This window comes from Polistes fuscatus, unplaced genomic scaffold (assembly GCF_010416935.1).
Source record: "Polistes fuscatus isolate 324 unplaced genomic scaffold, CU_Pfus_HIC Scaffold2, whole genome shotgun sequence".
Taxonomy (NCBI): Eukaryota; Metazoa; Arthropoda; class Insecta; order Hymenoptera; family Vespidae; genus Polistes; species Polistes fuscatus.
In genome coordinates this window covers 14288900-14315126 of record NW_025113096.1, presented here as the reverse complement: position 1 = coordinate 14315126, position 26227 = coordinate 14288900, and the positions used below count along the sequence as shown (strand labels likewise).

The following is a 26227-nucleotide window of genomic DNA, read 5'->3' as shown; positions in this document are numbered from 1 at the left end:
GATATACCATAGGGCAAAAGTATCTCAGGACATTACTGGTTACAAGACTCACGCATGGTCTAGCGTGTTAATTCGAGTGGCTCTAGATCAAGGATCTATCTGAGTTCCTATCTTTGTGCTCGAACGATTCCTCTTGCTGAGGGAGAGGATCAGCCTGTGAAATCTAACGCTCTCGTCGCTTCGACGATTCCACGTACTTTTCCCGTGGATCTTATACGTCAATCTCTTTCTTTCTTTCTTTCTTCCTTTTAGTGGACCAGAACCGTCCCACTCATCTCGTGTTCTGGGAAAAGAAGAAGAACGATGGGCTATCGTCTGTCGTCTTACTATATTTAGTTGACTATATGGAAAAAGATTTATATACGTAGGATTTTATATTTCTGATGGACAGTGAAAGGATTAAATGTTAAAATGATTCGGTTTGCTGAGAATCATTTGTAATATTAAATATTTAAGCTTCCGTCAGTACCGTGGATCTTTTAGGGTTTTGTATCATGTTTAAATAACTATTTTTATTTTAAATTAAATAAAATTAAACTATTATATATATATATATATATAGTATATTCTAGATACTCTAAAGAGTACAAGTAAATTTTATTAAATTTTTTGTATAACAATAACATTGAAAAAAGCCATCCATGACGGTGTTAGTAAAATCTACCTTGCCAACGGAAGGTTAAAATTTGATGTTAGATCAGGTGTTAGATTTTGGATATGAAAGTTGATAACATGTTTGGTCTCACTGATTTTAAAAAATGATATCTTATTGTTAGAAAAAAGCTGTATTTGTTTGTTGGAATTGATATAACTTCTTTATTACAGCAAATTTGTTCAGTGGTTGGTGAACGATCTAGTTTTTTATGATAATATCATTGATGTCATCATCTTCTTCTACACTCACGCAAAAGTGGAAGACATACCATTAGTAGGTCTCATTGCGAAAACGATAATGCTTGGATAGCGTGACTCACACTTCAAGGATCCTATCCTTGAATGAGACTATGATATCTCCGAGTAGGACAGTATCCTCATCAATAGGCTAATTATTTTATCTGATAGTTCACTTTCATACAAGGTTTTCTCATTCTTGAAATTGATTCAACACTACATGATTCACCATAACAAATTTGATTTGTTTAGAAATTCACTAACTTATAACCTAATTAATAATTTTGTTATAATAATGAATAACTTCATATGACAAGTTATTGAATTCATTCAAATTGTTTCATTTAAAAAACAAAATTAACTTATTCTTCACGAATTAACGCGTAGAAAATAAATTTTCATATGATTTTCTTTTCATACCAACAATATTACAAAAAAGAATTTCTTATTAAGTTCAACGAATTGTTCCAATTTTATATATATAGAACACTTTGTAAAAGCAGAGGAAAGAAAAATGAAAAAAATTAATTGTTGAAAATAAATAAATGTAAAGGGTTAAAATACAAAAGATAGATAGTTTGATCTATTCTAAGACTGTTAATGCAAGCACGTGGCTTTTGAACTTCAAACGGGAATATCCAAGGCGTGGTTCCAAGAGCAGGAAAAGGAAAGGGAGAAATAGAAAAATAAAATCAACGAGTCAGTAATAAGAACGTGCTCGTTCCTGGTTCTTGCGGTTTATCTTTCTCGTTATTTTTTTCACAGTTGGTTAGATGCATTCCTATGTTTCAATGTTCAACAAGAGAAGAGTATAGTAATCGAAATATGACTTTAAAATATTCGTAAGTATCCTTTCGCTATCTTCCTTATTTGCTTTTAGCCAGAACTCAACTCTTTTGAATACTCCAAGCATTCAATTATGTACTAAAGTACTTCAAGTTATTATGACTTTTTTCGTTCTTCTTTTATACTTTCTTAATTATCCTAAAGGTTATGGAGAAAAAGTAAAAAAAAAAACAAAAAAAAGAACCTAGACGAATTAATTTTTTTTTTCTAAAAAGTCGAGGTCAAGCTCATCGTTCTCGCTTGGAATACCACAGTTAATGACAATGATTCAAAGGACTCTTTTTATTTCTGGCTCGTGCCAATCTTTTCAATGGGGGATAATTTGAGAAGAGGGAGAATAAAAAAGGAATGATAAAAAGATGGGGGAAAAGAGAGAAAAAGGAAAGAGGAAGAAATCCTCTACTCATTTTCATGGAACTCTCGTGGAAAGTACTTCCTCGTAAAACGTTGACTTTATGTGCCTGATTTTTCGCTCCAGCATACTTTTGCATTCCTAGCTTGCTGAATCTTTACTTCTTATCCCTAAGTTTATACGTATTTACGTTTGCTTTTACCTTGGAGAAAATAGCAAATCGCAGCAATTTCTTCTTTATTTCGCGACACCATCCTTTCAAGCTGGTCTACCTTGAAGAAAGAAAGGTAGCTTGACTAAACGTTTATCTTTATCTCTTTCTCTCTTTCTTTCTTTGTTTTTCTCTTCGTCTCTCGGAATTTCTATAAAAACTTTGTACACTTTTAAGCGGTATCCCTTCAAAGCATCCTTGCATAGTGTCAAAGTTTTTCTTCATAAACTAGTAGCTTTTCCTTCTATTTATATACTACTTGGATTCTTATGAATATTATTTTCTAACTAAGTTTACTGTAGTAGGGTCATAGTATTCAACTCTTAAACCTAATTAACCAATAGTAAATGGTCACGAATATTAAACTTTTGTAATGAAAAAAAAAAAACAAATAAATATGAATGACAACATTTTATTATTAATATATTATTTAATATTTAATAATATACCTTTGCACTTCGTTTGTTCTAGTGCGAGTACAATTGTCAGCATTGCGAATGTTTTTATTAACACGTAACACTTTTATAATTTTCAACGCAAATTAAAAATAATGATAAAAAGAACTTTGCAGAGTGCAAAGGGTTATAATAAATCAATTGTACTATTTTTTTTCATTTCGAATTGTCCGAAGCTTCCTTTTAACTCGTCCATATTATTTATTTTATATTTAATTAAAAATAAAAAATATTTATTTTATTATATATTTGTCGATAAAAATAAATCTGCTTGATTTTATCTAGTAAAAATGGTTAGTAATAAAATAGAAAAGTTCTTCGTACTTACCGGGTATACAAATACATACGTACGTAGAGGTCTCTCGATGTGGATGAGTCTCTTTCCCCTTCGACTTTGGAGTCCCGTGGGAATCCTCTGACTTGGAATTGTTTGTATCAGAACTAACGCCAGACGTTGTAATCGTCCTCGTAATTTTGTGGCTCTCACGAGTTGCCGCGTCAACGCCCCCGCCATTATGCGCGATTTGGTAAGGTAATGCGTTGCGATAAGCTTGATAAGATCCTTCCTAACGAGCATCGTAACTTGATGAGTCATTTCTACGTAATCTCGTTCATGACCTCTTTAGTTTCGTTAGTATTCTCTTATTATTATTAATATTATTATGATTTTTTTTATTATTTAACTTGTTTTAATAATTAATTGCATGCATTTACATCGTCTTTGATTATGTTAATAATCCGAGTTAATCAACATTATTATTTGTTAATGCTAATGATTATTTTTAATTACTTGTGATTATTAAAATAATCAAAATTAAGTCATCAACACGAAATATAATTTTACAATTAATCAATTATCAATCTAGGCAATTGTAAATCACATAATTGAATTATAAGAGTAAAAAGTAATAATGAAAGTAGTCTTTACCCATGATCACGGTAATTATGTTATGTAGGAGTCGAGGGTTTATGACACTATAGGAATAGAAAGTTCAATAGTTTTCCTTGGATCATAGTATCTCAAATGTCCATAATTACCTAGAAATGATTGATAAATCTGCATTCCCAAATTTTCAAAATTTTAATTATTCAGTTTAGAATAAAGAATATGATTTATTGAGGATGAGTATAGAGCCTTTGATGAAAATAAAAGGAGGTTGGTTCTAAGAAAACCGTGCCAGGTTTGCACGATTAGGAGCGCGGGAAGAGTGTAGATAGTAATAATTAAGGGCAAAGCGTTTCTTTAATCTAGTGAGACATACAAACTAACCGACAGAAGTGAAGAGAAAGAAAGAAAGAGAGAAAGGGAGAAATAGAGAGAGAGAGAGGGGGGAGGAGGGTTAAGGGTATTGTTCATCAGATCGCTCTCTATGCTAACTAAAGCAGCAATGTTATTAAAGAAGTGCTCGCGAAGCGCCAGCTCTCACGTGGCTCAAAAACCGTGACCACGTGGTAAAGCGATAGTAAACGTGGAAGAGATAGGAGTCATGACTATGGTGGTGGAATGGAAGACTAAAGTCAGAAGGAAGAATAAGCTAGCAGGTTGGAGGGACTCACGAAGGGGGATTCACTCAGAGAGCTTCACTCTAACCGGAAGTCGCTACCGGAACAACTTCTCCTTTGCTAGGTCGCACATGCCAGTAACTGAGGGAGGGGGGAAAAGAAGGGGAGTGAAAAAAGGTAAAGGGGGGGGGGAAAAAGGAAATTGAGAGAGGAAGAGGAGAGGGGAATGGGAAAATAGAAGGAACAGAGGAGAAAATAGGATGGGAGAGAGAGAAAGTGAAAAACAAAGGACAGAGAGGTGAACACTCTTCGCTGAGGTTCAAAAGCATTTTTGCATTCGGTCAACCACGGTGCCAACCGAACTTTTGCTTTAAGAAAAATAAAAAGAACAGGCGACCTTTAGGTTTCTCTTATCGTAACTCTACCTTGTACATTGAACCTTTCACTTTTCATGGGACTATTTTTGATCAATAAAGTTTTATGATGATTTTTTCTTTTTTTTTTTTTTTTTTTTTTTTTTTTGTTCGTAAATTAGGATACGCATTAATTCGATGGATAGCTTTCGATTATACTCTATTTTGTGGTTACAGCTGAGTGTGCAATAAAATTTTAAGACGGAGCATTAACTCAGCGAGCCCTTGTGCTTTGTAAGGGCGTGTTCGCACGGACGATGCACTTCACCGGAAAAAGATTTGCGCGTTTCTTTGATGGAATGGCGTAACCGAACCGGTCTTGAATAAAACCAAAGAGAGTAACATTAAAAACAACAAATCCGATTGGATTACTTCTTAAGATTAACATGAAGGTTCGCTAGAATGCGTAAGAATGAAATTTCCTAGTTGAAAATGAACGTTTTGATACACGTGATGGTAAAAGAATTAAATAGGTCGGTTTATATGCGTGATATGCGGCTAATGTTGATTTAACATATTTAAATACCCCTTGAGGCACGAACAGGTGTACACATTGAGGCTTTCGCAATATACCTTAAAGCAATATTCCATTTTATTCAAGTCGATTAAAAGGCTCCTATCGTTGATGTAAATACGAATGAGATTCTACTTCGAAGGTTTTTTTTACCGATTGAATGGGAATGCTGATTAGTAAGATAGAATTTTATCCAATAAAAAGTTTTCGCATATTATGCAGTAATGAAAGGAGCAAAATAATAGCAAATGTATTAAGGTTAAAATTAAAAGTGTACATTCGTTTAAACGCGTACGTGTCTATCTCTCATACGTAATAGTTAATATTAAATATTAATAATACATGAATAATAAATGGAAGGGTTGAAAATTTTTGAACCGTAACAAAAAACTTATCTTTTTAATTAAAAGATAATTTGACATTGATAATTTATTCTATTATCTTTTCTTTTATATTAAATTTTATTAAATATATATACCATTACTAAAAATAAGTAAAATTGATTTATAAAATGAAATAAATAATATTGCGAGTGTAAAAAGTTCGTAAGAAAAAGTAGGAAACTTTTAAAACGATCTAATAATTCATATCGATCAGAATTTCTCCTTACGCCTGCACGTATGCAACAGTGTATACAGCACCGCGTTACAAGGATCGTAGTTTCTTTCAGGCGCTTCTTGAACAAAATCTGCAAATAGTAACGTATATAGGTATGCATATATTATACTTTAACTACTTGTTCATTCTTTTCATACAACAACAGATAATCTCTTAGCCATTGTTGATCTACGGAAACGATAGAAACTTTCCATTCGTTTTATATCACCGCCTCCCTTTCTCGTGAACATCAGTCCTACGTTTCGTCGATGTTATTCGATCCATGCGATAGAAACAGTATGCCAACGTTGTTTACGCTGAAGCACGCGCCATCCACACCCTGACATATATAAATGATACTTGATGACTATAAATTATTCCGGTAGATTCAAATCTTTTTATTACATTATTGCTAAATTGAACAATCTGACATCGTGCTGATACGTATGATGATAACATTTGTAATAAAAGCATAATTACATTGACATTTGAAATTGTTTATAAAAATTGTCAACATGCTAAAATAAGTAACAATATTTACAATAAAAATATTGCTATGTCGATTAGAAAATTGTAAGAAAAATTGTCAATCATCATGCCGTGGCTAGCTACGAAGATCGAATCTTTAATTGGTGTCACGTAAATTCGAAAGCTACTCTCGTACGAAGCCGATACGTGTCACTCCTGTCTGATGACGTGATACGCACATACACACGTATAGAATATATATATACGTATGTATACGTATTGAACGTTTACGTTCCTCTATGTGCACGTGAAACGTCGCAATACCAGCTGTGAGTAGTACTACGATCGACGGTATCCCGTCATTCAAAATGGCGCGTGAGGGTCAACATCCTCCCGCCCTGGAGAACGGACTCTCTGAGAGCTGCTGGACTCTTTTACTTGTTCGATCACAAGAAAACGCCGCTTGCTGGCGCTACAATCGTACTTTTTAACGAAAACTGGTTTCTCCAAGCTTGGACCATGGTCCAATCGCTGAGCTCTTGCTTGACCTCGGTTCCTATCTTCAAGAAGAGACAAAGCAACGCAGACTCTCTCGCTGGAACCAGTTGGATAATGGTCCATATATATAATGAGTTTAATTTTTGAAATAATATACTATTCTTCAGATTTCACGATGGTATCTTCTCCTCGTGATTATCTTTTCGGGACACGGTGATTTACTTAGGATTTATTTTACTTATCAAAGAAATAAGTATCATTGGATTTTTCATAGATTCGTTGACAATTTAATGTTAAATAATTGTTAAATTTTTCTCCAGGAAGTTGTTATCCGTGACTGTAGAATAGCAAACATATAGTTGATCAAATCTAACTTTCCCATAGGATTCATTGACAATGCAAATACTAGCCAGTCTTTGATTTGGTTCTTGGAAAAGTTAAGATTGATAATTGTAGGTGGAGTAAACATATAGTAGGTATAACAACGTGAAATTATTAGTTTTTTTTCTATAGCGAGGAAGTGTTAAGGAATACACAAAGAAGCGAGCAGCTTGCTACTGGATAATTACTTAGTAGTTAATTAATTATTCACCCAGTAGCACATCGAGCGATAACGATGTTAATTGCAGTTAAAGAGTACGAAAGAGTCCTAGAGTCTCACGCCAACACATTTGAGAGATGTATCCGCCATTCGTATTGTAAGCAGTATTTTCAACCATCATTTTATTGCTTTCGAAAAATGTCATCTTTCCAGTACAATGGCGGCAATTGGAGGAAAGTAGTTGATTGGTTAAGATTTCTTGCAAATAGTCGAATCGTATTCTTTGGAGACCTCAATGCCAATTCTGTGATAGCTCTCACTCTCAATCCAAGGAATTTAATCGAGAAGACATATTCTTTTCTGATTATTTACAAAAAATGTTTTCTTAAGGTCTCGTTGATTCATGCCGAGTTTAAATACTTTCCTGATGAACTAACTCTGAAAAATACATAATTAAAAATCTTCTAATTTAAGGAATAACAATTTTCATTCCTCGACTATTAACGTTAAAAATATCTTTGTGATAATGTCACTTAAATTATGTACGTTTTTACTTGAAATACTACTTACGTTTATTTAATTGAAAAAAAAAATGTTCTGAAAGTATTTACAAAGAAACAAAAGATACACACACACACATACACACACACATATTTATTTTTGGTTATAAGTAAGATTACAAGTTAGATCGTAAACATGGAAACGCGCGTTTTAGTTTGGTGAATCCCAACGACGATGCAATACACACTTTTACTCCAGTTTGAATCGTAAAACCGGTTCTCTTTCTCGTAACAGACCACGCTAGCCTCCTTTGGTACATCGTAGTGTCCTCCTTCTTCGTCTCTCATTTCTCTCGCTTCTTGTAGAACCAGTTCTCCTTCGAGTATTTTTTCTTCCATTATTTTTATTTTTTCTCTCATTTCTTTTTCTCTTCATTCTCCATTCTCTAACCATTTCAAATTCTCTGTTTTTCAGTTAGTATATCTAAACTTTATTTTTGTTTTTCCAAAAATAAACATTGATTGTTGCTGTTCTTTTTCATGTACCTACATTTCAGTAGTTTGTCAATAAAGTTAAACAAATTGTGTAAATTTGAAAACGTTGATAAAATATATTACATAATTTTCATATAAAAAGTTATCTAATAGTAAAAATATATATAAACGTTATATAAAATCAGAAATATAGAAAAGAAAGAAAAAATTATGTCGGTAAGATTACTACCGGCTTAAGTGATAAGAATTACCGAAGAAGTTGCAAAAACTATAACGAGTCAGCTTCGCCGGACACTATTACATCAATAGAAAAGCAAAAAAGTTACTACTAACTAATCACCACTGTTCTCTCATTTTCAGTTCATTGACTCTTATTTGATCTAACGAAATGTATGGAAAAAAATAAAGAAAAAAAGAAAAAATCAAAAAAAATAAAAAAGAAAAAAGATACAAGAACATTAAGATTTCTTGCGAAATCATTATAGTTCACGTAATTTCCGTTCTCCAATGAGTGTACTTTGTATATAGGTACATAGATTTGAACGCATAAATCCAAATGGTGTGCATTAAATCAGGAGATATGTAAGTATATAATCCTTTCGTCGAGATATCTTGGCACGTGCGCGCGAGCACATTATGTTTAGGTCGTAGATTGTAAACCCCCCCACCTCACTCCCCACCCTCCCACCAACACCATCTTCTGGTAGAGATCGTTTGGTTAAAACCTGTTTTACTACTTCTCTCTCTCTCTCTCTCACTTTCTGTCTTTCATATAAATACCACCACACCACCACCACCACCATTACCACCACCAGTCTTCTCAATCTGTACTCAGCCTCTTTGTGCCAGCTCCTCGGAGTTTGTTTATCCCTTTTTTCATCCTACCCTTTCCTCTCCTACTTTTCTTCTTTACTCTTCTTATCGTGGTGAACGGCGCACGTGCGAGCAGCACCTTGGTAAATGGAGACTAGACTATAAGATCCAGACTTTCCAAAGAGACACCCTCGCACGAAACTATCGAATCCCTTCTTCTAAAGAATCCTTTAACTATCTAAAGATTTTATGGTTAATAATGAAAAAAGTTCATTATATCTAACACTACTTTTTCCGGGTACTCGTTTAATCAGCAAGAATAATATTATCGTTAGGCAAATTAGGTTAATTTAATAAATAAAATTAGTTTTAGTAACAATCAATTTTTTCACATATTTATTTAACCAATTAGTTGTAATCGTGACTATATTTTTTTGTGTTATCGTTTTATTTTTACGATTTAGTTGAGGTTAACACTTTTCAAAGAGATCATCAAAGTTAGCTGGTTAATTAGTAATAACAATGTTATTACTAAACAAATCAATTAAATGGAATTAATTTTAGTTAATGTTTGAAATAATTCCTATTCATATTTTTACAATCAAATAAGTGATATCAATTATGTCAAAATTTCTAAATATTGTACTTTGCTATAAATGTTATAAAATAAACTTGTAATAATATTCGTAATACCTTTTAAGGACTCAATCCCAATTAATCAAATTATTTACCCCGTTGACAAAATTATTATACTTATCATAAAGTCTATATATTTTAATTCGCTGCTGACTTCTCTCTCTCTCTCTCTCTCGTTGATTCAATTATGTAATAGTGTTCGTGGAAGATGAAAGATTGCACAGATAAGTCTTGTAGAAAAGAAACGGATGTTAGCGGTATTAGTTTTCGGCCTGTTAGTTGCAACTGGGAAGTTCATGCGCATACATTTCCCTAGATACTTTTCTAGGAACGTATGCCTGTTATCTTAACTTATTAAATATAACTTTTGTTTTAAAATTCTTCAAGATATTCTCTCCAAATGTCATTGTTAGACTCCTCGGTTGTCGTCATCGATCAAACAGATAAAAAACTTGTAGACTCTATTATATCGGATGAAAGTATCTTATCGACTTAGAGATAAGGACCACACCCATTGTTAATGCATTCTACGTGTTGTGTCAAGGTAATTGATTTATTGAAAAATGATTTGTCTTTCTATACAGTTATTTACATTAGTCTTTTTATATGAAATTAAATAGAATAATCATGTTGGTTAAAAAATGTTTACTAAATTATCTAATTTGTTTTCAATGATTTAATTAATATTTCATGAATTAAGTATTATCAAACTATTTTTTATATATTCTTCGCATATGTACGAGCACGTGCTGAACAGCCGATAAATTTCATGGTGGACGAGGTCGATAAGGCATACTACAGGTGTTTCATAGGTCAACGTGGGTCGAATAAGGAATAAATGTCAATTCAAGAAAGAACAAAAAAGAAAGAGCAGAAAGAAGAGCCAATCGACGCATTCTAACTTCACACAGATCAGATCTCAGTGAAAGGAAAGATTTCGTTTACACGGCAAAGTACTGAACAGAATGCCAACCTAGTTGAACACGACTTAGTTCTGCTCATCCTCCGGGTATTGCATAATCTCATTGAGTACTACTGGAATATTCGTTTTAGTTCAACTCTGAATAGACTGGCTAATTTATTAAGAAATTTGTATTAAAGATGATAATATCAATTAATTCTTTAAACTGCCACTGTAAGTTTGGAAATTTTTGTTTATTTTATTGATAGAAAATTAATTTAATAAACAATTAATATAATAAAACAATAAATAATTTAACAATCTCATTCAGTACTATTGGAATACTAGTTTTACTTGAACTCGGAATAGAATGACTAATTTATTTAGAAATTTGTAAATGACAATATCAATTAATTTTTTCAGTCGACACTGTAAGTTTTGAAATTTTCTTATATTTTTTTTTATCTAGAAAATTAATTTTTTATTCTTATTGAGTATACAGAAGCAATAATAATTTTAGTTTAACATATAATATTATATTCAAAGATTTGAATTTCTTGAGATCGGTTAGAGGCTAGTGTAATGTTACATATCGTTAACTAGGAATCTATAATCGAGTAAAGCAGGAATGTATCTGCCTTCCAACTTAACCCACCAAAGAATTTATCTCTACTGGAACTCGGAACAAAATTGTGCTTTTCTAAAGCAAAGTGGACTTTTCCAACCCCCTATAGTTTACCCGCCATGTATATTATACCTGCTCCCTTCTACCTGCTCTCTTCTACCTGCTCTTTTCTACCTGCTCTTTTCTACCTGGAAGAATAGGTTGAATTTTTCCCTTAAAACCTGCTTCGTGTATCTTTTGTACCAGTGTTGTAGCCATCCATTACTAGGGGTAGATAGATTTAGGACGGATGTGACTTTAAATTTGAAAAATTCGAAACCGTAGGGAACGTGCTGGACCTATGAAAACGAAAGATAACAATTTTTGTAGAAAAAAATGAATTTCATTTAATTTGTTAAATGACTCTACTAAAAAAAAAGAAAAAAAAACAAATAGAAAGAATTTTTCCCTGTTTATTTAGAAAGAATTCCAGTGTCTTTGAAAACGAAATTTCTAGAGTAGAATTTTCGTTTGTTCGAACAATTCAAGCGAACACACACCTATTACTACCTGTATGTAAAAGCATTTGAAAAACGTAAAAAGAAATAAAAAATAAAAAAGTATGTATTCTCAATGGCAGATGCGTTTGCGAAACCCTTCAAGGGGGGAGTATGGGCATTGAGAGGCAGCTGAATTAATGCTTGGAACGTGCTTATATAATGCGTTTAAAGGCCTCACCGAAAATAAGGGTCTGATGTCTTTTACTTGAGACGAGTGTCCAATAGCATCCGACATACGGCCAGCCTTTTCCTTCTTTGATGAAAAAAAGTTTTTGCAAAAAAAAATCTTATTGATGCTGCAAACGACGAGACGTTTATACGAGCAACTAGAATTACGACGATGGTAATCATCATTTGTATTCTATTATATTTTGTATACATACACAGATTCCGTCAAGTTCTAAAATATGAAAGTATGAAAGAAAAAAATAATTTACTTTCTCGATCGTATTAGACTGTCAGGAATTCTAAACGTGGGCTCATAACGGATTGAGTTTAATGAACGCACCAAGTGATGCGAGTGCCGATCACTTTCCCATCCTGACATTATACACTCTGGTTCATCGGCATAAGGAGTAAACGTATATTTAATGGAAAGTATGAACATGTGTTTTTGTGAATGTGTGTGTGTGTGTGTTTGTTTAACATCAGTCTCGTAACAAACGTCCTTTCATCGTTTCTTCCGCCCACCTAGGCAGCTTTTTTTTTCTTTTTCTCTCCTACTGTTTTTTTTTTATTTTTTTTGGCCTTTCCTTTCTTCTTTTTCTCGTCGATGAAATTAACGTCTCTCCTCGTAGCATGCTTCTCTTCGACAAACAATAGCATCTTACGACGTCCTTCCAACGCTCGGAGTGTCGGATAATAATACAAAAGTCTCTTCTTGACATTCCAATTTGAGCTTGCACATTGGCCATGTGATTTTGTTTTACCTTTTGATTTTCTTTTTTAAATTGTGTGTTTTAATACCGATGGTAATAGTTTATTGAAGAACATTACCGGAAATATACAACAATTTGGAAATTCTAGGAACGACGAGGGTGTTTTTCTTGTAGGTCGAGAAAAATGTCTTTTTACGTTAGATTTATTGAATTTACAGTTTATTAGATCCTAGAGGATAGCATTTGAAATGAATAGATGCACATTTATTTCCTTTTCCTTTATATCTTGTATATATCGATAAATTTTCTAAAGTTAGATCGAAAGAAGATTTGTGAAAAGTCAAGATTCACCATCGGAGAAAAAGAGTCTCGAGGGTCGGTAGACTCTTTGTTCTCATATTTCGCTTTGCCTTTGAGAATAGAAGGATCCTCATTGTGTGGTAATAGTTGACAAGAGTGGCGTCTGGTTATCTTTGAGTATTGCCATGCCCGGAAAAACTCAGTGGCGCCCTTATGTTCTCGAAAATAATTTATTATAATGAAAGTGTCTGTAATACTCTGAGAGATGTAACGAAATATAACAATGAAACAACACATAGGCTGATTAGTTTATTCTATTAAAATTTCGTTACGAAAAAAATTGAAAAAAATCTAAAGAATTACAGTTATTCTTATTTTATCGTATTTAAATGAAAATAAACTTGTAAGAAGTATATTACGCTTCGTTTGAGATAAAAAATTATGATCACTGAATAGAAACAAATAAATCAGAAGAATCAACAATACGTCAACGCTTTGATTCATTATCCTCTTGGAGCAACATTGATCGATTTCACAACTCCTTTCATTTCACATCCTACCATTCAAGACAAAAGACGTGTTGTCCTTTATACAAATGACTATCCTATTATCTATAATAGTCTGACACCTATGGCGCCAGGTAGGAATAAGACCGATTAACTTGTGTTCATTAAATCGGCCTACTCGATATTACTCTTTAATAATCGAGACGAAAAATATTTTCTTGTTTATTTATCATATTTTTTGTTTTCTTTTTTCATTTCTTGCATCTTTAGATGCATTCAATATTTTAAGCCAATGTAATTCTAAGTAAAGCTAGGAAAATAAATATTTTTATATATTTTATGATCACGTTGCAACTTCTGGTCTTTGATATTTCTACGAATGCAGAACGTTCTATCTTTGCTGCACGCATATATACATCTTTTGCCTTCGGAATAAATTCAATGTTCTCTCGTCCAATCTCTTTACACTATTGTACTGTTGTACCGGTTCTGTTGTAAGAACGCTATCGTAATAATACCATGTTCTTTACGTACCAGACTCAAACCTATTTACAAGAACGTTAGAGAGAGAAAAATTATAGAAATATTATGAAATGACATTATGTATTACGATAACAATCTTACGCGGTGTTAAGTTGTCTGGAAAATTATGTTCAATTAAATAAAAAATAGAAATGAATCAGGGAGTGAAAAAAGGGTATTTGTTTAAGACTTATAATTATTCCAATGGTTGAATTTTATGCGTACACGAAACTAATACAACTTTTTGATAATATATATACATATGTACACGAAAAAAAAATATATATATATACGACACAAACTTTCCAGTAAAGTAACGATTTAACATACTACAAATTAAATAGGGTAGTGTGACGTAGAAGCTTGTCAGTTCCATACTTTCCTTTGACCGGTTCACCGATACCGAAATCCTTTTCCTTCTTACAACTTTTTCTCTTTGAAACTCTTTCTCTTTCTCTGTTTCCATTATTTACTCCCTCTACATTGATCAAAAACCTTAGTAAGTTCCGAGAGTTGTCTGAACGGACTCAGGTAGGCTATCCCCACCACTTGTACGTCTCAACTGACCCCAGGCCTTTTGCACCCACGACATGGCCTCGTAGTAAAGATGGCTGCCGACGCGTATACTGTAGTAAACAACAGGGACGGAGAGTACACATATGTATATAGATATACATGTAACGTATATCTCGATTTTATCATTCGAGTACGAGCCTAAGCTAAACGGTTATTCTTTTATTCATGAGAATGTACTTCTCTCTCTCTCTCTCTCTCTCTCTCTTTTTCTCAATTTAGACAATGACAGCATTTAACTCTATCATATTACAATGAAACCAACAATTTACTAATTCATCAGAAGCTTTTTTGTAATTTTTAAAACGTTATTCAAATAATAAACAAAAATGTACATTTCGTAAAAATATTATATTTTTTGTTTTCAATTTGATAGAAAAAATAAATTTTGAAGAAATAATATTTATTGAATTAATTTTCATTTATACTTTTTCTTTTTTAATATTCGGACGTCCCGTTGGGAAAAATACATGAAATAATGTAGCGACGGAAACGGTTATCCTGTTGTTTCGTTCGTCCCTGTCAAAAGACTCCGACCGGTAGTCGAACGTTGAATCGTACTATAGAATGTACAACTTTACTACAGCTTTACTATAACGTACTATAGCGTACTACGGGCCGGCAGATCGGAGTAGAAGAGGCCCGCGTTTAGTATTATAGTTTCTTTACCTGACCACGGGAGTCCCTGGTGGCGTTGTAATCGACATAAACCAGTCCCAGCCCTATCCAGGCATTGTTGCATCGTCGCCCGGCCAAGAAAGATACTTGCTTGTGTGTGCCATTAAGTTTGGTGTATTGTTTCGACGTTTTATTACGCGGGCTAATGTTATTTTAGATACAAACTTTATTCAAATAATTTCTACATCGATGATTTTAACCGTGTTATTTATCAGATAACCGTAGTAACGGTTTTGTTCAATCATTTTCACTAAGTTCATCGTATTCAAAGTTTGAAGTCATGAAGCAGGATCAGAGACCAAGAAGACAAGCCCTCTTCCAGATCGCCAAGGTTCCTTTTTATTTGTATTCTTTGGTTTGTTTCTTCTCTTCTTTTCACTTTTCTTTATTTTTATTAAACAGATATTTCGTTAGTGCATTATTTGTATACGCTTCATGTCTTTATGGTATAGCGACTAATCATCACTATTTTGTTTATATTTTTTATTTATTATTTACCGTTTTTATTTTTAGGAATGGTTGTTCTTTTATCTCTTACAATTAAGAGATATTATCATAGTTGCGTAATTTGCACGCAGGTGAGATTATTGAAGTTTAGCAAACAAAAAGATAAACAGCAGGGATTGAGAAAATCTTAGAAATAGTTGAGTCTTATTCGAAAGGCGCGGCCTGTGTTCGTGTTCGTTTATTTACGCAATTTTCAGGTAATAACTCGACAGCATAGGAGATCTAACCGAAGTCTGTTATAAAAACCTACCTCGAAACCCGGATTTCTTATTTTCTCTTATTTTTCACATAACAATTAGAATAATCGATACGATTCGACGAGTTCATTTAAAGTGGAATATGCTATCGACAATGAAATCGTTTAATTAAAATCACATATGCTTCATCAAGTATTCTTACAACGTTCCAATTCTAATAACTGTATTTTATTATATTATTATTATTATATTAAATTAACCGAAAGTTAATAAGTTCCGGTCTCTTTGACGAATCGTATAATTAAAACATCGAGAATTTTTGTCCATTGGATTGTTAATAAAACAAAAAAAATAACATTTCAAGGCTAGGATTGTGATCGTCATGGAGGAGTAATTAGGTATTTAGAGCGCATAGATGCTCTAATTCACGAAATACCGTCTGTACTTTTTGCTTTAACTTCTTTGATTCCTCTTTTAATTATCCTACAAAGTATCATTTACTTTTACAATAGTGGTCATTGTACTTTATCGAGAACAAGTAAAAGTTAGTTATACAAAAGTTGGATTACACTACATTACTTCATTTTAATTAGCTTTTTACAATAGTGATCATTATATTGTTATAAAAATATGTCAAAGTTAATCATATTATGTTATTCTGTTGTATCGAAAATTATAATTGTAAGTTATTGTTGATTTTCTAAGCAACAATAACAATAATAATACTTACAGGTGCCGTTATCATGCATCCTTGAAGCGTTTACAATTCAATTAATTAACACATTGTATAGCTTGCAATTAGCATGAATTTAATCGCTAAGCCAAGCACAAATTATAATAACGTTACCTATTATTAATTTGAAATATTTAAGCTACATAATTAGGGTTACTCATACGAAGACATATGCTTGTATATATTTTACTATTGTATATTCACCGTTTTATGGTGAATTCGCTAAGTGTTCCACGCTTTCGTATTAACGGTAAATTAAAATTGCGTAGACTTCTCGAATGTATATATTTTTTTATAGCATAGATTAAAATCGTGTGGCTTTTTACTGTGGTCCAGCTCAAATCGTTTTCATCTAATCGTTAAAATATTCTATCCTCATTCAGGATACTTGTGAAATATAAAAAGTCAAAAAATATCAGCTTCAGCGTTAGATTGGTATCTAAATTCTAGCGAAAGTATGTGGTTCTTTTAGAGTTAAAATTGATCATTTAAAGTAGTGAAATGGTAAACTATGAATCATCTCAAAAAATAAGTAGGTGTATAAGAATGAATCAGTACTAGAAATTACAATATGTATTAATACCTTAAAATATATTACAAAGTAATGTATGGATCATTTAAAAAAAATGAATAAAATCTTAATTCATAAGATAAATTAGCATTTTATTATAATTCCGTATTAAATTAGGTCAGTATTATAGTTCAAAAAATATTACCGAATTAATTCACTACTCCTACGCGATCGGTATTAAAATATAAATTATTAATGAACACTTCAAAGTATTCAAAAGTAATATACGGTTCATTTAAACAAAAAAAAATATATATATGACTTATTAGGCTAGCAAGAGTATGATATTGATTGAGTACTAAATTAGGTCAGTGTTAATTATGAAATAAGAACTGAATGAATGTAGTCCTCGATCAGTAGGATATTAAGTTACTATTTGGTGAGTATTCAATTAGTTTGCTATCGATTTATCTACAAAATTTTTGGAGTATTCAATTTAGTCGGATTTTGGCGAGACAAATTTGTACGCGATGGGAACTAATAGCAGCGGATATTTCCTCGGTGACAGCGGAAAAGGGGAAATTTATGTTCCGCTATGCTATGCTATACCATGTTATGCGGCACAACGTGCACGCCCGCGGAAATTGTGATTTACTTTCCCTCGGTATAATAATGTACTCACGATACGGTGGGCTACTATCATGTATAGTTATGGGTTAATGGTAACACAGTGTATTGAGACTTTCAGACACATTTGCATATTTCCTTGTAGTAGTAAATCCCCCACCACAATTCTCTTACAAACTATCCCCTCTTTTTGCCACCTTCCCCTTCTCTTTCTCTCTCCCTCTATTTCTATCTCATTCTATATTTCCTTTCTTTTTCACACATTTTCGATCGCACACCATTGAGGGATACCGAACGTGTATACTTGCGCAAATTCATTCATATCTAACTCATTAAAAAACAAAAAGAAAAAATCCCCTCAATGCGTGGCCTTCGTGTTTTTCTACATTCCCAAGAGTTACGTTTTTTTATGGAAATTGCACTTGCTCCGACACGCTACTTGATTTATTGGCTCGCATTGAGTTAATTAAGAGCAATCAGAATCAACCCACTTTCGTCTAGATGTTAAATCTTATGCTTGCGGTATATGTCTACGATTGTTTGTTCTTCCTTGATTATTCTTTTTTTCTTTTTTTTTTAACCCCTTACAATTATCGACCGTAAAGAGGAATAAGTAAATTCTAATTGTTAACGTGATAAAGTTAATTATTATTACACAATCCCTTATTAAAATATTTTGATTTTGCTTTCAGGTTCTATGGCATTTGGATATCTTCAGACGTAGCTTCAGAGAACTCTCCGGACATGCTTGTATGCCTGAATCCTGCATCTTCTGTGCGCTCAAGGTAAGCAACAGAAAGGTCACTAGGATCAACTGCTCGTAAAAAATGGAGAATGATTGGAGGAGCCCTGTAGGAGGAAAGAAGTTGTTCGGTATAATCGCCTTTGAGTAGCTCAGAAAATCAAATGAACTTTTACGTTCGTATGTACAACTTATTACAGACTTTATATTTGTTTTTTTCTTTCTTTCTCTCTCTTTTTCTTCTCTTTTTTTCTATAAAGTTAAGTTAAAAATCTTTTTGATACTTTTTTACGTACAAAATCATAAACACACATTTTTGTTTTATCTTTTTTCATGTACAAGCGAACCGCTTGAGTTCTTATCTAATGCCTACTTACATTAGACACTCAAGATGAAGACACTTAAGGGATAGAAAAAGAAAGCTTAAGTGCTTCTTACGCTATTCGCTGAAGTGTCAAAGATAAATTAATTGAGATAAATGCAGTCTCGTCGTTGTTTTGATCTATTATAAATAACGAGTATAATTATTATTTATCCAATGATTTATGCAGATCAATATATAAGACTAAAAATTTGATAATTTTCATATTATTTAATAGAACTGTTATTTAACATGCCTAGTTAGTTTACGCATTACCTAGTTATTTTTTAAATAATCTGAATTGTACACTTTAACGATAACAAAACTATCGGACACACTTTTTATATTCAAATGTATCAGAACTCTTACGAAATGGCTACTCCTGATTGTCGGAATACATCAGCGTGTTCACTTGGTTTACAACTCGTATAGATATACGAAGAGCCATTGTAACGGATCCGCTGGACCAAGAACCTTTCTCCTGCAAGATTCTTGATCTCTGGTTCTCTGATTGGTCGAGAGTATCGAAGGTTCTCTCCTTCGTTTTCCTCTCCTCTCTTCTCGTTTCTCTCTTAGCGAGCGTAGTAAACGTATTTTCTACTATGGATACTACTCTGGACCGGTCTTTGTTGTAAGAGGTTAGCTGTTTAAAAGAAAGATAAGTCGAAGAAAAAATATATTATTATTTTTTCTTTTGTTTTTTGTTTTCCTAAAAAATCTTAAATACCGAATGTATATAGTTGTCGTTACATGTTTGTTAAGAGAAATTAACTCATTAAACTGAAGAGTTACGAAAGGTTGTAGTATTCGGTGCCGGTTGAGTAGCAGGCAAAGAAATTTTAGTACAGTAGTTCCTATCCGATTTTCTCACGGAGTTAATTAGAAATCTCGAGAGTTAATTGCTCTAGGCGAAAGAGTGCCTTGTCTCGCGTGAAATTCGCAGGAAAGAGTTCGCATCGGAAGGACTATAACGAAATTTAACTACAAAGTTATTTCGCCAATGGTTACGTTAATACTATACTTTCGTTTTATGATATAAATTACGGTAAATTTAAAAAAAGATTTTGTTTACTTTTTTTTAACGCCTGTATGTATATAATACGTGTATATCTAGAGAATTATTTGAAATTGTCGGTAAGATAGCGAACGTTTGTACCGACATTGTCTGGTCATTTTTTTTCAACGATTGTATATTGTTATACTTTATAAACATTTGCGCATTATAGACGGTTTTTTTATTATAATTATCAATACTATAAGTGTATTTTTCCATTATTTGTCGATGCTTGCAAATATCGTTTTTTATTCGATACTTTTCTTAATATTTTTAATTGTAAATTCACATTTTAGAGTCGTTGAAAGTAGAGTATGCATATAATACTTAAACATGAGCTCCATTGTATATGATTTCATCTAAGCTGAAATAAAAGATGCGACGTCTATTATGTCACACAATGATATCAAATGCATAATATCGCGATACTTGATACAGTTACGAGTTACTTGCTTTTCTTTTATCATTGGACAGTTGGATTCAAAAATTTGTCGATTTATTTGCACCTTTTATAGGTTTCCTAGGAAATGGACCAATCACCAAGCGTTCCACCGACGCTTGGAAAAACGTTAGGGTTTCTTGAATGATTTTAATCTTTTATGAGGGATGCTATTTTTATTGACAAAAGCTACATCCGGGAAAATTTTCTATACAATAGGCGGACCCTACAAAATCATTCAGGAGAATCTAGGAAAGGTAGAAACCGTGCCCAAAGGAAATCTACCTGTTTCTTGTGTATCTTCAATACGAAGGGAACAGGTTTCCAGGAACGCTTACGCACACAAAAACACACACATACACAAATTCATACAAATGCAGCTTTGAGAAATTCGTTCTTCTTTGGACGCCATGGAAGTAGTACTTGGATGCACGCTCGATGAATCGTGATCACGTGACGCGAGCTTGAGGGTGTCGGATGCCCATGGTTTCCATTTTATAAAACGATCCGGCGTGTCTTTGAATGGCGATTGAAGAAAAAAAAGAATCAAATAATTAAACTTTCGATATTTAATGCGTAAATTGCTTTGTTGGTAATAAAATGTCCAATAAAAAAAAATGTAAAAGAAGAGTAAGAAAAAAGTTACCTTTTCAAGGGCGCATTGCTGACTTAAGAGTTTCTTCAGAAGAAATTCCATAGATGATTCATACCGGACACGTTCGAAAGTATCGCAACATATTTGAGCTAGGAACAAGTTCAAAAACTTTGTGGGGGTTTTAGACCCTTGGGGTTAATGGGTATCTTGTCCTTTAAGGTCAAACTCGAATTCTTTAGTAACCCATTTTCGTTTTTTTTTTCATTCTTACCCTATCGATCGAAACATTTTAATTAATCGTTCTGACACAATTGTTTTTGATATTTTAAGAAATACAACTATGTGCAATCTTACAATTAGTTATTTAACTTAATTGTTCGTGTAATTAATAACAGTTAGTTATGGTTATTACAGCTAACTGTTTTTAACGTAACAATTACGTTTAGAGGAAACTTAGAATAGTATAAACATTTTCGATTCCGTATATGGTATTTCTACTACCCACGTTGATATCACAAATTCTGCACAAACAGGACTTCATTTACCTACATCCTGTCCCACACGACGAGGAAGAAATATTGATAATTCAATCGGTAGCTACGTAATGTGAATGCTTACCACCACTTTTACGCTACACTACCCACGTTAGGCCTGTTAAATAATAACTATTCCGGTCGTTGAAGTTTACATAAGATCATTTGTAAAGTTATCTTAGGTCAGAATTTATAATTAAACAGAACATTACAATCTAATTATTAACTCCAAGAAATTTCGAATATTCATTCCTTTCGACTTGGTTCATTATAAACTCATTATTAATGGAACCTTTGAAACCCGTTTCAAAACTTTTAGTAAACTCCGTGAATGTTGGGATCCTTTGTAAACGTATGTAAATTTTTATAGAAAAGTACCGTTAATCGAATCCCATTGTCACTGAAATGTAAATTCCAGTTCGAATGCATGCACTCATTTCTATACTATTTGCTCCCGTATCGCACAAACTCGTTTGCTAACTCATGGTATATATATGGGTCGATTTTACAGCCTATGAGCACGGGTCCAGGTATATACACTCGTCGGGTTTGCAGTCACGTCCACTTTTTCCGTTCCCGATACTTTTTCGTCGAACATTAGTAGTATGGGTCCGCTTTTGTGTAATACCAATATAGAAAGAGATATAGAAGCTGACTTTGTTCGACAAATCTTCCTTTAATATCCTCTAGAGTCCTATACTTGTATATATACCTACTCTTACTCTCGTACGATGTTATCGTGGTGAAGCAACTTATGTCTAAGAGTTAGCAACGTTTATGACAACTTATAGGACTCAGGAGCGTAACGATTAAGGAGATGAACGTGGGTACCGTTATTAGACCTATCTCTCTTTCTTTAACATGAAAGTAATCAAATCCATGTAGAATTTTAAATGTGTATTTTTGTTAATGCTTAAATAAAGTTTTAGGATAAATCATCGGCCGGATTGACAACAATTATGATTTTTTATTAAATTTGTCTTCATTTCAATTTGAACAATTGAAATGCATTGGAAGAAATTGATCAATATTGACGATAAAAGTGTATTAGTTTTTGTTGAATGTCTTCTTCCTTTTCACTCACCATGCATACGATCCTGGTCGAGTAGTCGGCCAAGTTGGTGAGTGTAGGACAGCTAACCGGGTGACGTCATTGGCTTCTCTCGGTTCTATCGGAGTAGGGACAAGGGGTACGGGGCACCGTGGTGCGGCCTCTTAGAAAGAAGAGGAGAACGGGAAGAGACGAAGAAGGGAACGGGTGGGGGAGGTTCGGCAGCACTCCGCGAGTCGCTGCCTTCGCTTTGCAGGTAGTCTCGTGCTCGTTGTCCACGTTCTTCGACCACGATCGACTTCAACCGAACGCGTTCTCCTTTCTTCGGTTCTTGTACACACTTTGTCTGGAACTCTTACCTCATCAGTATTTTCTCTGATATAACACGTTAATGATAAGAGAAATAATCAAATAGTTCAGTAAACTGTCGTTGTTCTATCGATCAATCGTCTTCGGTTCAGTGATTTTGTATCATTGTTAGGACGAATCAAATTATTTGAATAATTAGAAAAGTGTAATAAAAAGAGAAAAAATAAGAAACTAGAGTGATTAATAAATAATAATAAAGATCTAACAAGTGTTTTATTTGGATTTGACTAAAGTGAACAACATTGTGATTTTAAGATATCTTCTTAATATGTTCGTTTTATGAAGTGTGTCGTCTGTCTACCAGTCAGCCGCCTTTCACTCTTCAAGGTACCAAGAACATAACAATTTCTTGGTAAAATCGAAGAAGGGCAAAGAGTTTAACGGAAGATAAAATAAAATGATGATGTTTGAAGGGTAGAGTTGGCAAGCACGTGGTAGGTGGAAGTGGTGTAGTTGGGACGCGACGATGCGTTAAGCTCCGGAAGAGTAATTTGAAGCCAACTCTTCCAGGTCTTCCGCAAACGTTTCCTTTCGGCTAGAACGTGAATCGCATTGAAGAGAAAATTGACAGGGGATCTTGGAAAAAAAAGATCGATTTCGTGGTTTACCAGGGGGACAGAGAGAGGACTATCTTATACATTTCGAATAACCAAGATTAGTCGGTAAGAAATTTGTTTAAGATGAGAGGATCCAAGAAGATAGGATTAATTTACATTTAGCAAGGGCCAATAAAGCGAGGATAATTCTACCGTGGAGAGTTCTACCGACCAAACGAGTTTATGTTTTTAATCGAGTCTACGAGTAGAATCTAGCAACGGGTTCTCTCAGTGAGCTTGTTCACCGTGCGATCACCTTGGTTATGATCATCATACTTCTCTAGCAGGAAGCATCATACTTTAATACGATATAGACTGCAAGTTTTTTTTTTCCTCTTAACTTCTTCGCATTTCGTTATTTTTGTTCATATTTATATTCTTCTTCCAAGAAAATAACATTTATATTAATTCATAGATATTTCTTTCCTTGATCCTTGAGTTTATCGACGTGTTATATAAGGATAGAAAGTCTTTGGTATTCCCAACTTGTTGTTGCAACTTTACTCTGCCAAGAAGAAATAATGCAAATGCCGAGAAAACGTATGAAGAATGTATCGATCATTATGATGGTCTTTATTACAACGTGAAAAGAATATTATTCTTTTTCTTTGTTGTCCTCGAAAGAGAAGAATAAACGAAATGTTGAAGTGGATAAAAATACGACAGGACATGTCGTCCACAACTTCTTCAACTTCATCCGTCTCATCAGCTTCGTCTCAACGTTTCAAGGAGGAAGAAAGTAGGATTCAAAATGAAGTCACGAATAAGAAAGAGGAAGAAGAAGAGGATAGTGGAATGGAGAGAGAAGATTCACCATCGAACATGGACCTAAATGATCTGAAAAAAGTAGGCTCAAGTAGTTTTTACTAAACGATTTGTTGTTTTTCTTCAACATCCTGTGTTTAATTTACGTTGAAGAATTTCTATCGCATAAGATTATCGATCAGTTCTATCGTCGGGATGGCTTTTTTTAACAACTTCTATGTTCATCAAATGCGATTGATAAATCTAAAGACATGATTACGGTCGGGTAATAACGTCGTTAAAGTAGGAACTTATAATAAACACTCGAGAGAACACATAGTTCTATTTAAATTCAATGATAGAGTATTAGTTCGAAAAAAATGTTGCATCGATTCGAAATAATTTTTCTTCATTTTTTATTCTTATTTCTTTATTTTATTATTTCCATCTTTTTTCCCTATATCTCTACTAAAAGTTGAGTCATTAAAAAGTGATCAATAAACTAGCTGTTATTCGCCGATTTCACTTCCCCATTCGTTCGAAAGGGGCTTAGCACAATTTCTACAAAACCGGCTGGTTGTCTCTTTTTTTCTTCTTCTTTTTTTTGTCCCCCCTTTACGAACGCACAACTAACCAGCTTCGAACAGGTGCGACATCCTCCACGCTTGCACGTGATCGTTCCGGTAGTATTATCGTATGTACACACATATGTACTGGTCTTCTCTTCGTAACACATCTGTCACTTCCATTACTATATCTTGCCATAAAACCGATCGAACGTCTTTCATTCAAGAGTTTCGATGAAAACGCCCTGTAATTTTGACTTCCAGCAAATTTGTTTCATAATGATTATTCTCTTTAAATGTTTCATTGAATTAAATTAATATTTTAGATAATATATATATATATTCCTAAGTTAAAATTTGAACTACTTTCAATTCCGACGATAATTGTTCAATTACATCCCCACTGATTTTGATTCCCTTCGAATGATTTTTTTTACGATCTTTTTTTTTTTAATAAGAAATGTACTTTCATCGGGAAAGTTATCAAATCCCGTATGTCAGGAAGAGTTTTCACTTATGGTCTTTCTTTAGTCATGCTCATAGATCAGGTTTGGAACACTTTAAATCCGGTCTTTGTGCTATCAATTCTAGCTTTTCAAGTTAGACACAACTAGTACTGAATTGGTTCGTTAGAGATACGAATGACACTACGATGAAATGCTTTCTTATACAGTAAGAGGAACATTTATCTTTTATCTCAGGAATATTATAATCAAACAGAAACGTAACTAATCTTATTTTTCTTTATGCATTAATCCTGTTGAAATATTTATCTATCGGGATTACACGTAACGGATAATGTGATCGCGAATTACAAGGAGTTTCCTTTTTTTAATTTATACTTGCGCAAGTATTATAAATTGTCTAAGACGATCCATGCTTGTTTTATGTTTCTTTTTCTTGTATGCGTCAATTTTTTATCTGTCTTTTTTCTCTAGCATCGTCTCTCGAAATGTTATGAGCAAGATCTGGCCAGCTTGTTGCAAGTCATAGGTGACTTTCTACAGACGAATGTTGTTGCATTCGTGTTTGTTAAAAAAATTAATTACGAAAGAGATCGCTTAGAGTTTCGATCGATCACGGGAGGAAACTATTTGAAATCTGTAAATCTTTTTAAAGTAACAAAATCTAGAATTGTTTAATTGAAGATTACGTATTCGCTACTACGGTTCATTTTATTTTGGTTAAAGAAGTATGAATAAGAGATCTTTCGTATGTTCACACAGAGTTGGTTTTTCGCACTTTCGCTAGCATCCTCTTTTGAAATTGCTCGCAATTCCTTGAATCGATTGTCTGTTAAACGAGATATCGCAAATACTACGAAGAGAGAGCGTTTCCTCTCGGAAC

At 33.3% G+C, this 26227-nt stretch overlaps 1 protein-coding gene and 1 long non-coding RNA gene across 5 annotated transcripts in view; one reads left to right on the top strand and one right to left on the bottom strand.

Moving 5' to 3' along the window:
- LOC122516468 overlaps nt 1–26227 on the top strand; it is a 56336-nt gene that overhangs the window by 20519 nt on the left and 9590 nt on the right. Inside the window, exons 1-2 of one of the 4 annotated variants that reach the window (XM_043634296.1) lie at nt 22844–23408; nt 23485–24416. In XM_043634296.1, the coding sequence (XP_043490231.1) occupies nt 24210–24416 (207 nt within the window). In that variant the 5' untranslated portion in view covers nt 22844–23408; nt 23485–24209. Of the gene's footprint in view, nt 1–18522; nt 18616–22843; nt 24417–26227 lie in introns of those variants that run through there. The other 3 variants (XM_043634295.1, XM_043634294.1, XM_043634293.1) reach the window with 3 other exon arrangements.
- On the bottom strand, nt 247–2356 carry LOC122516472. The gene is made up of 2 exons (XR_006303576.1): nt 2292–2356; nt 247–283 (listed from the first exon to the last, which is right to left on the bottom strand). It is a non-coding gene; the product is annotated as an uncharacterized LOC122516472 (long non-coding RNA).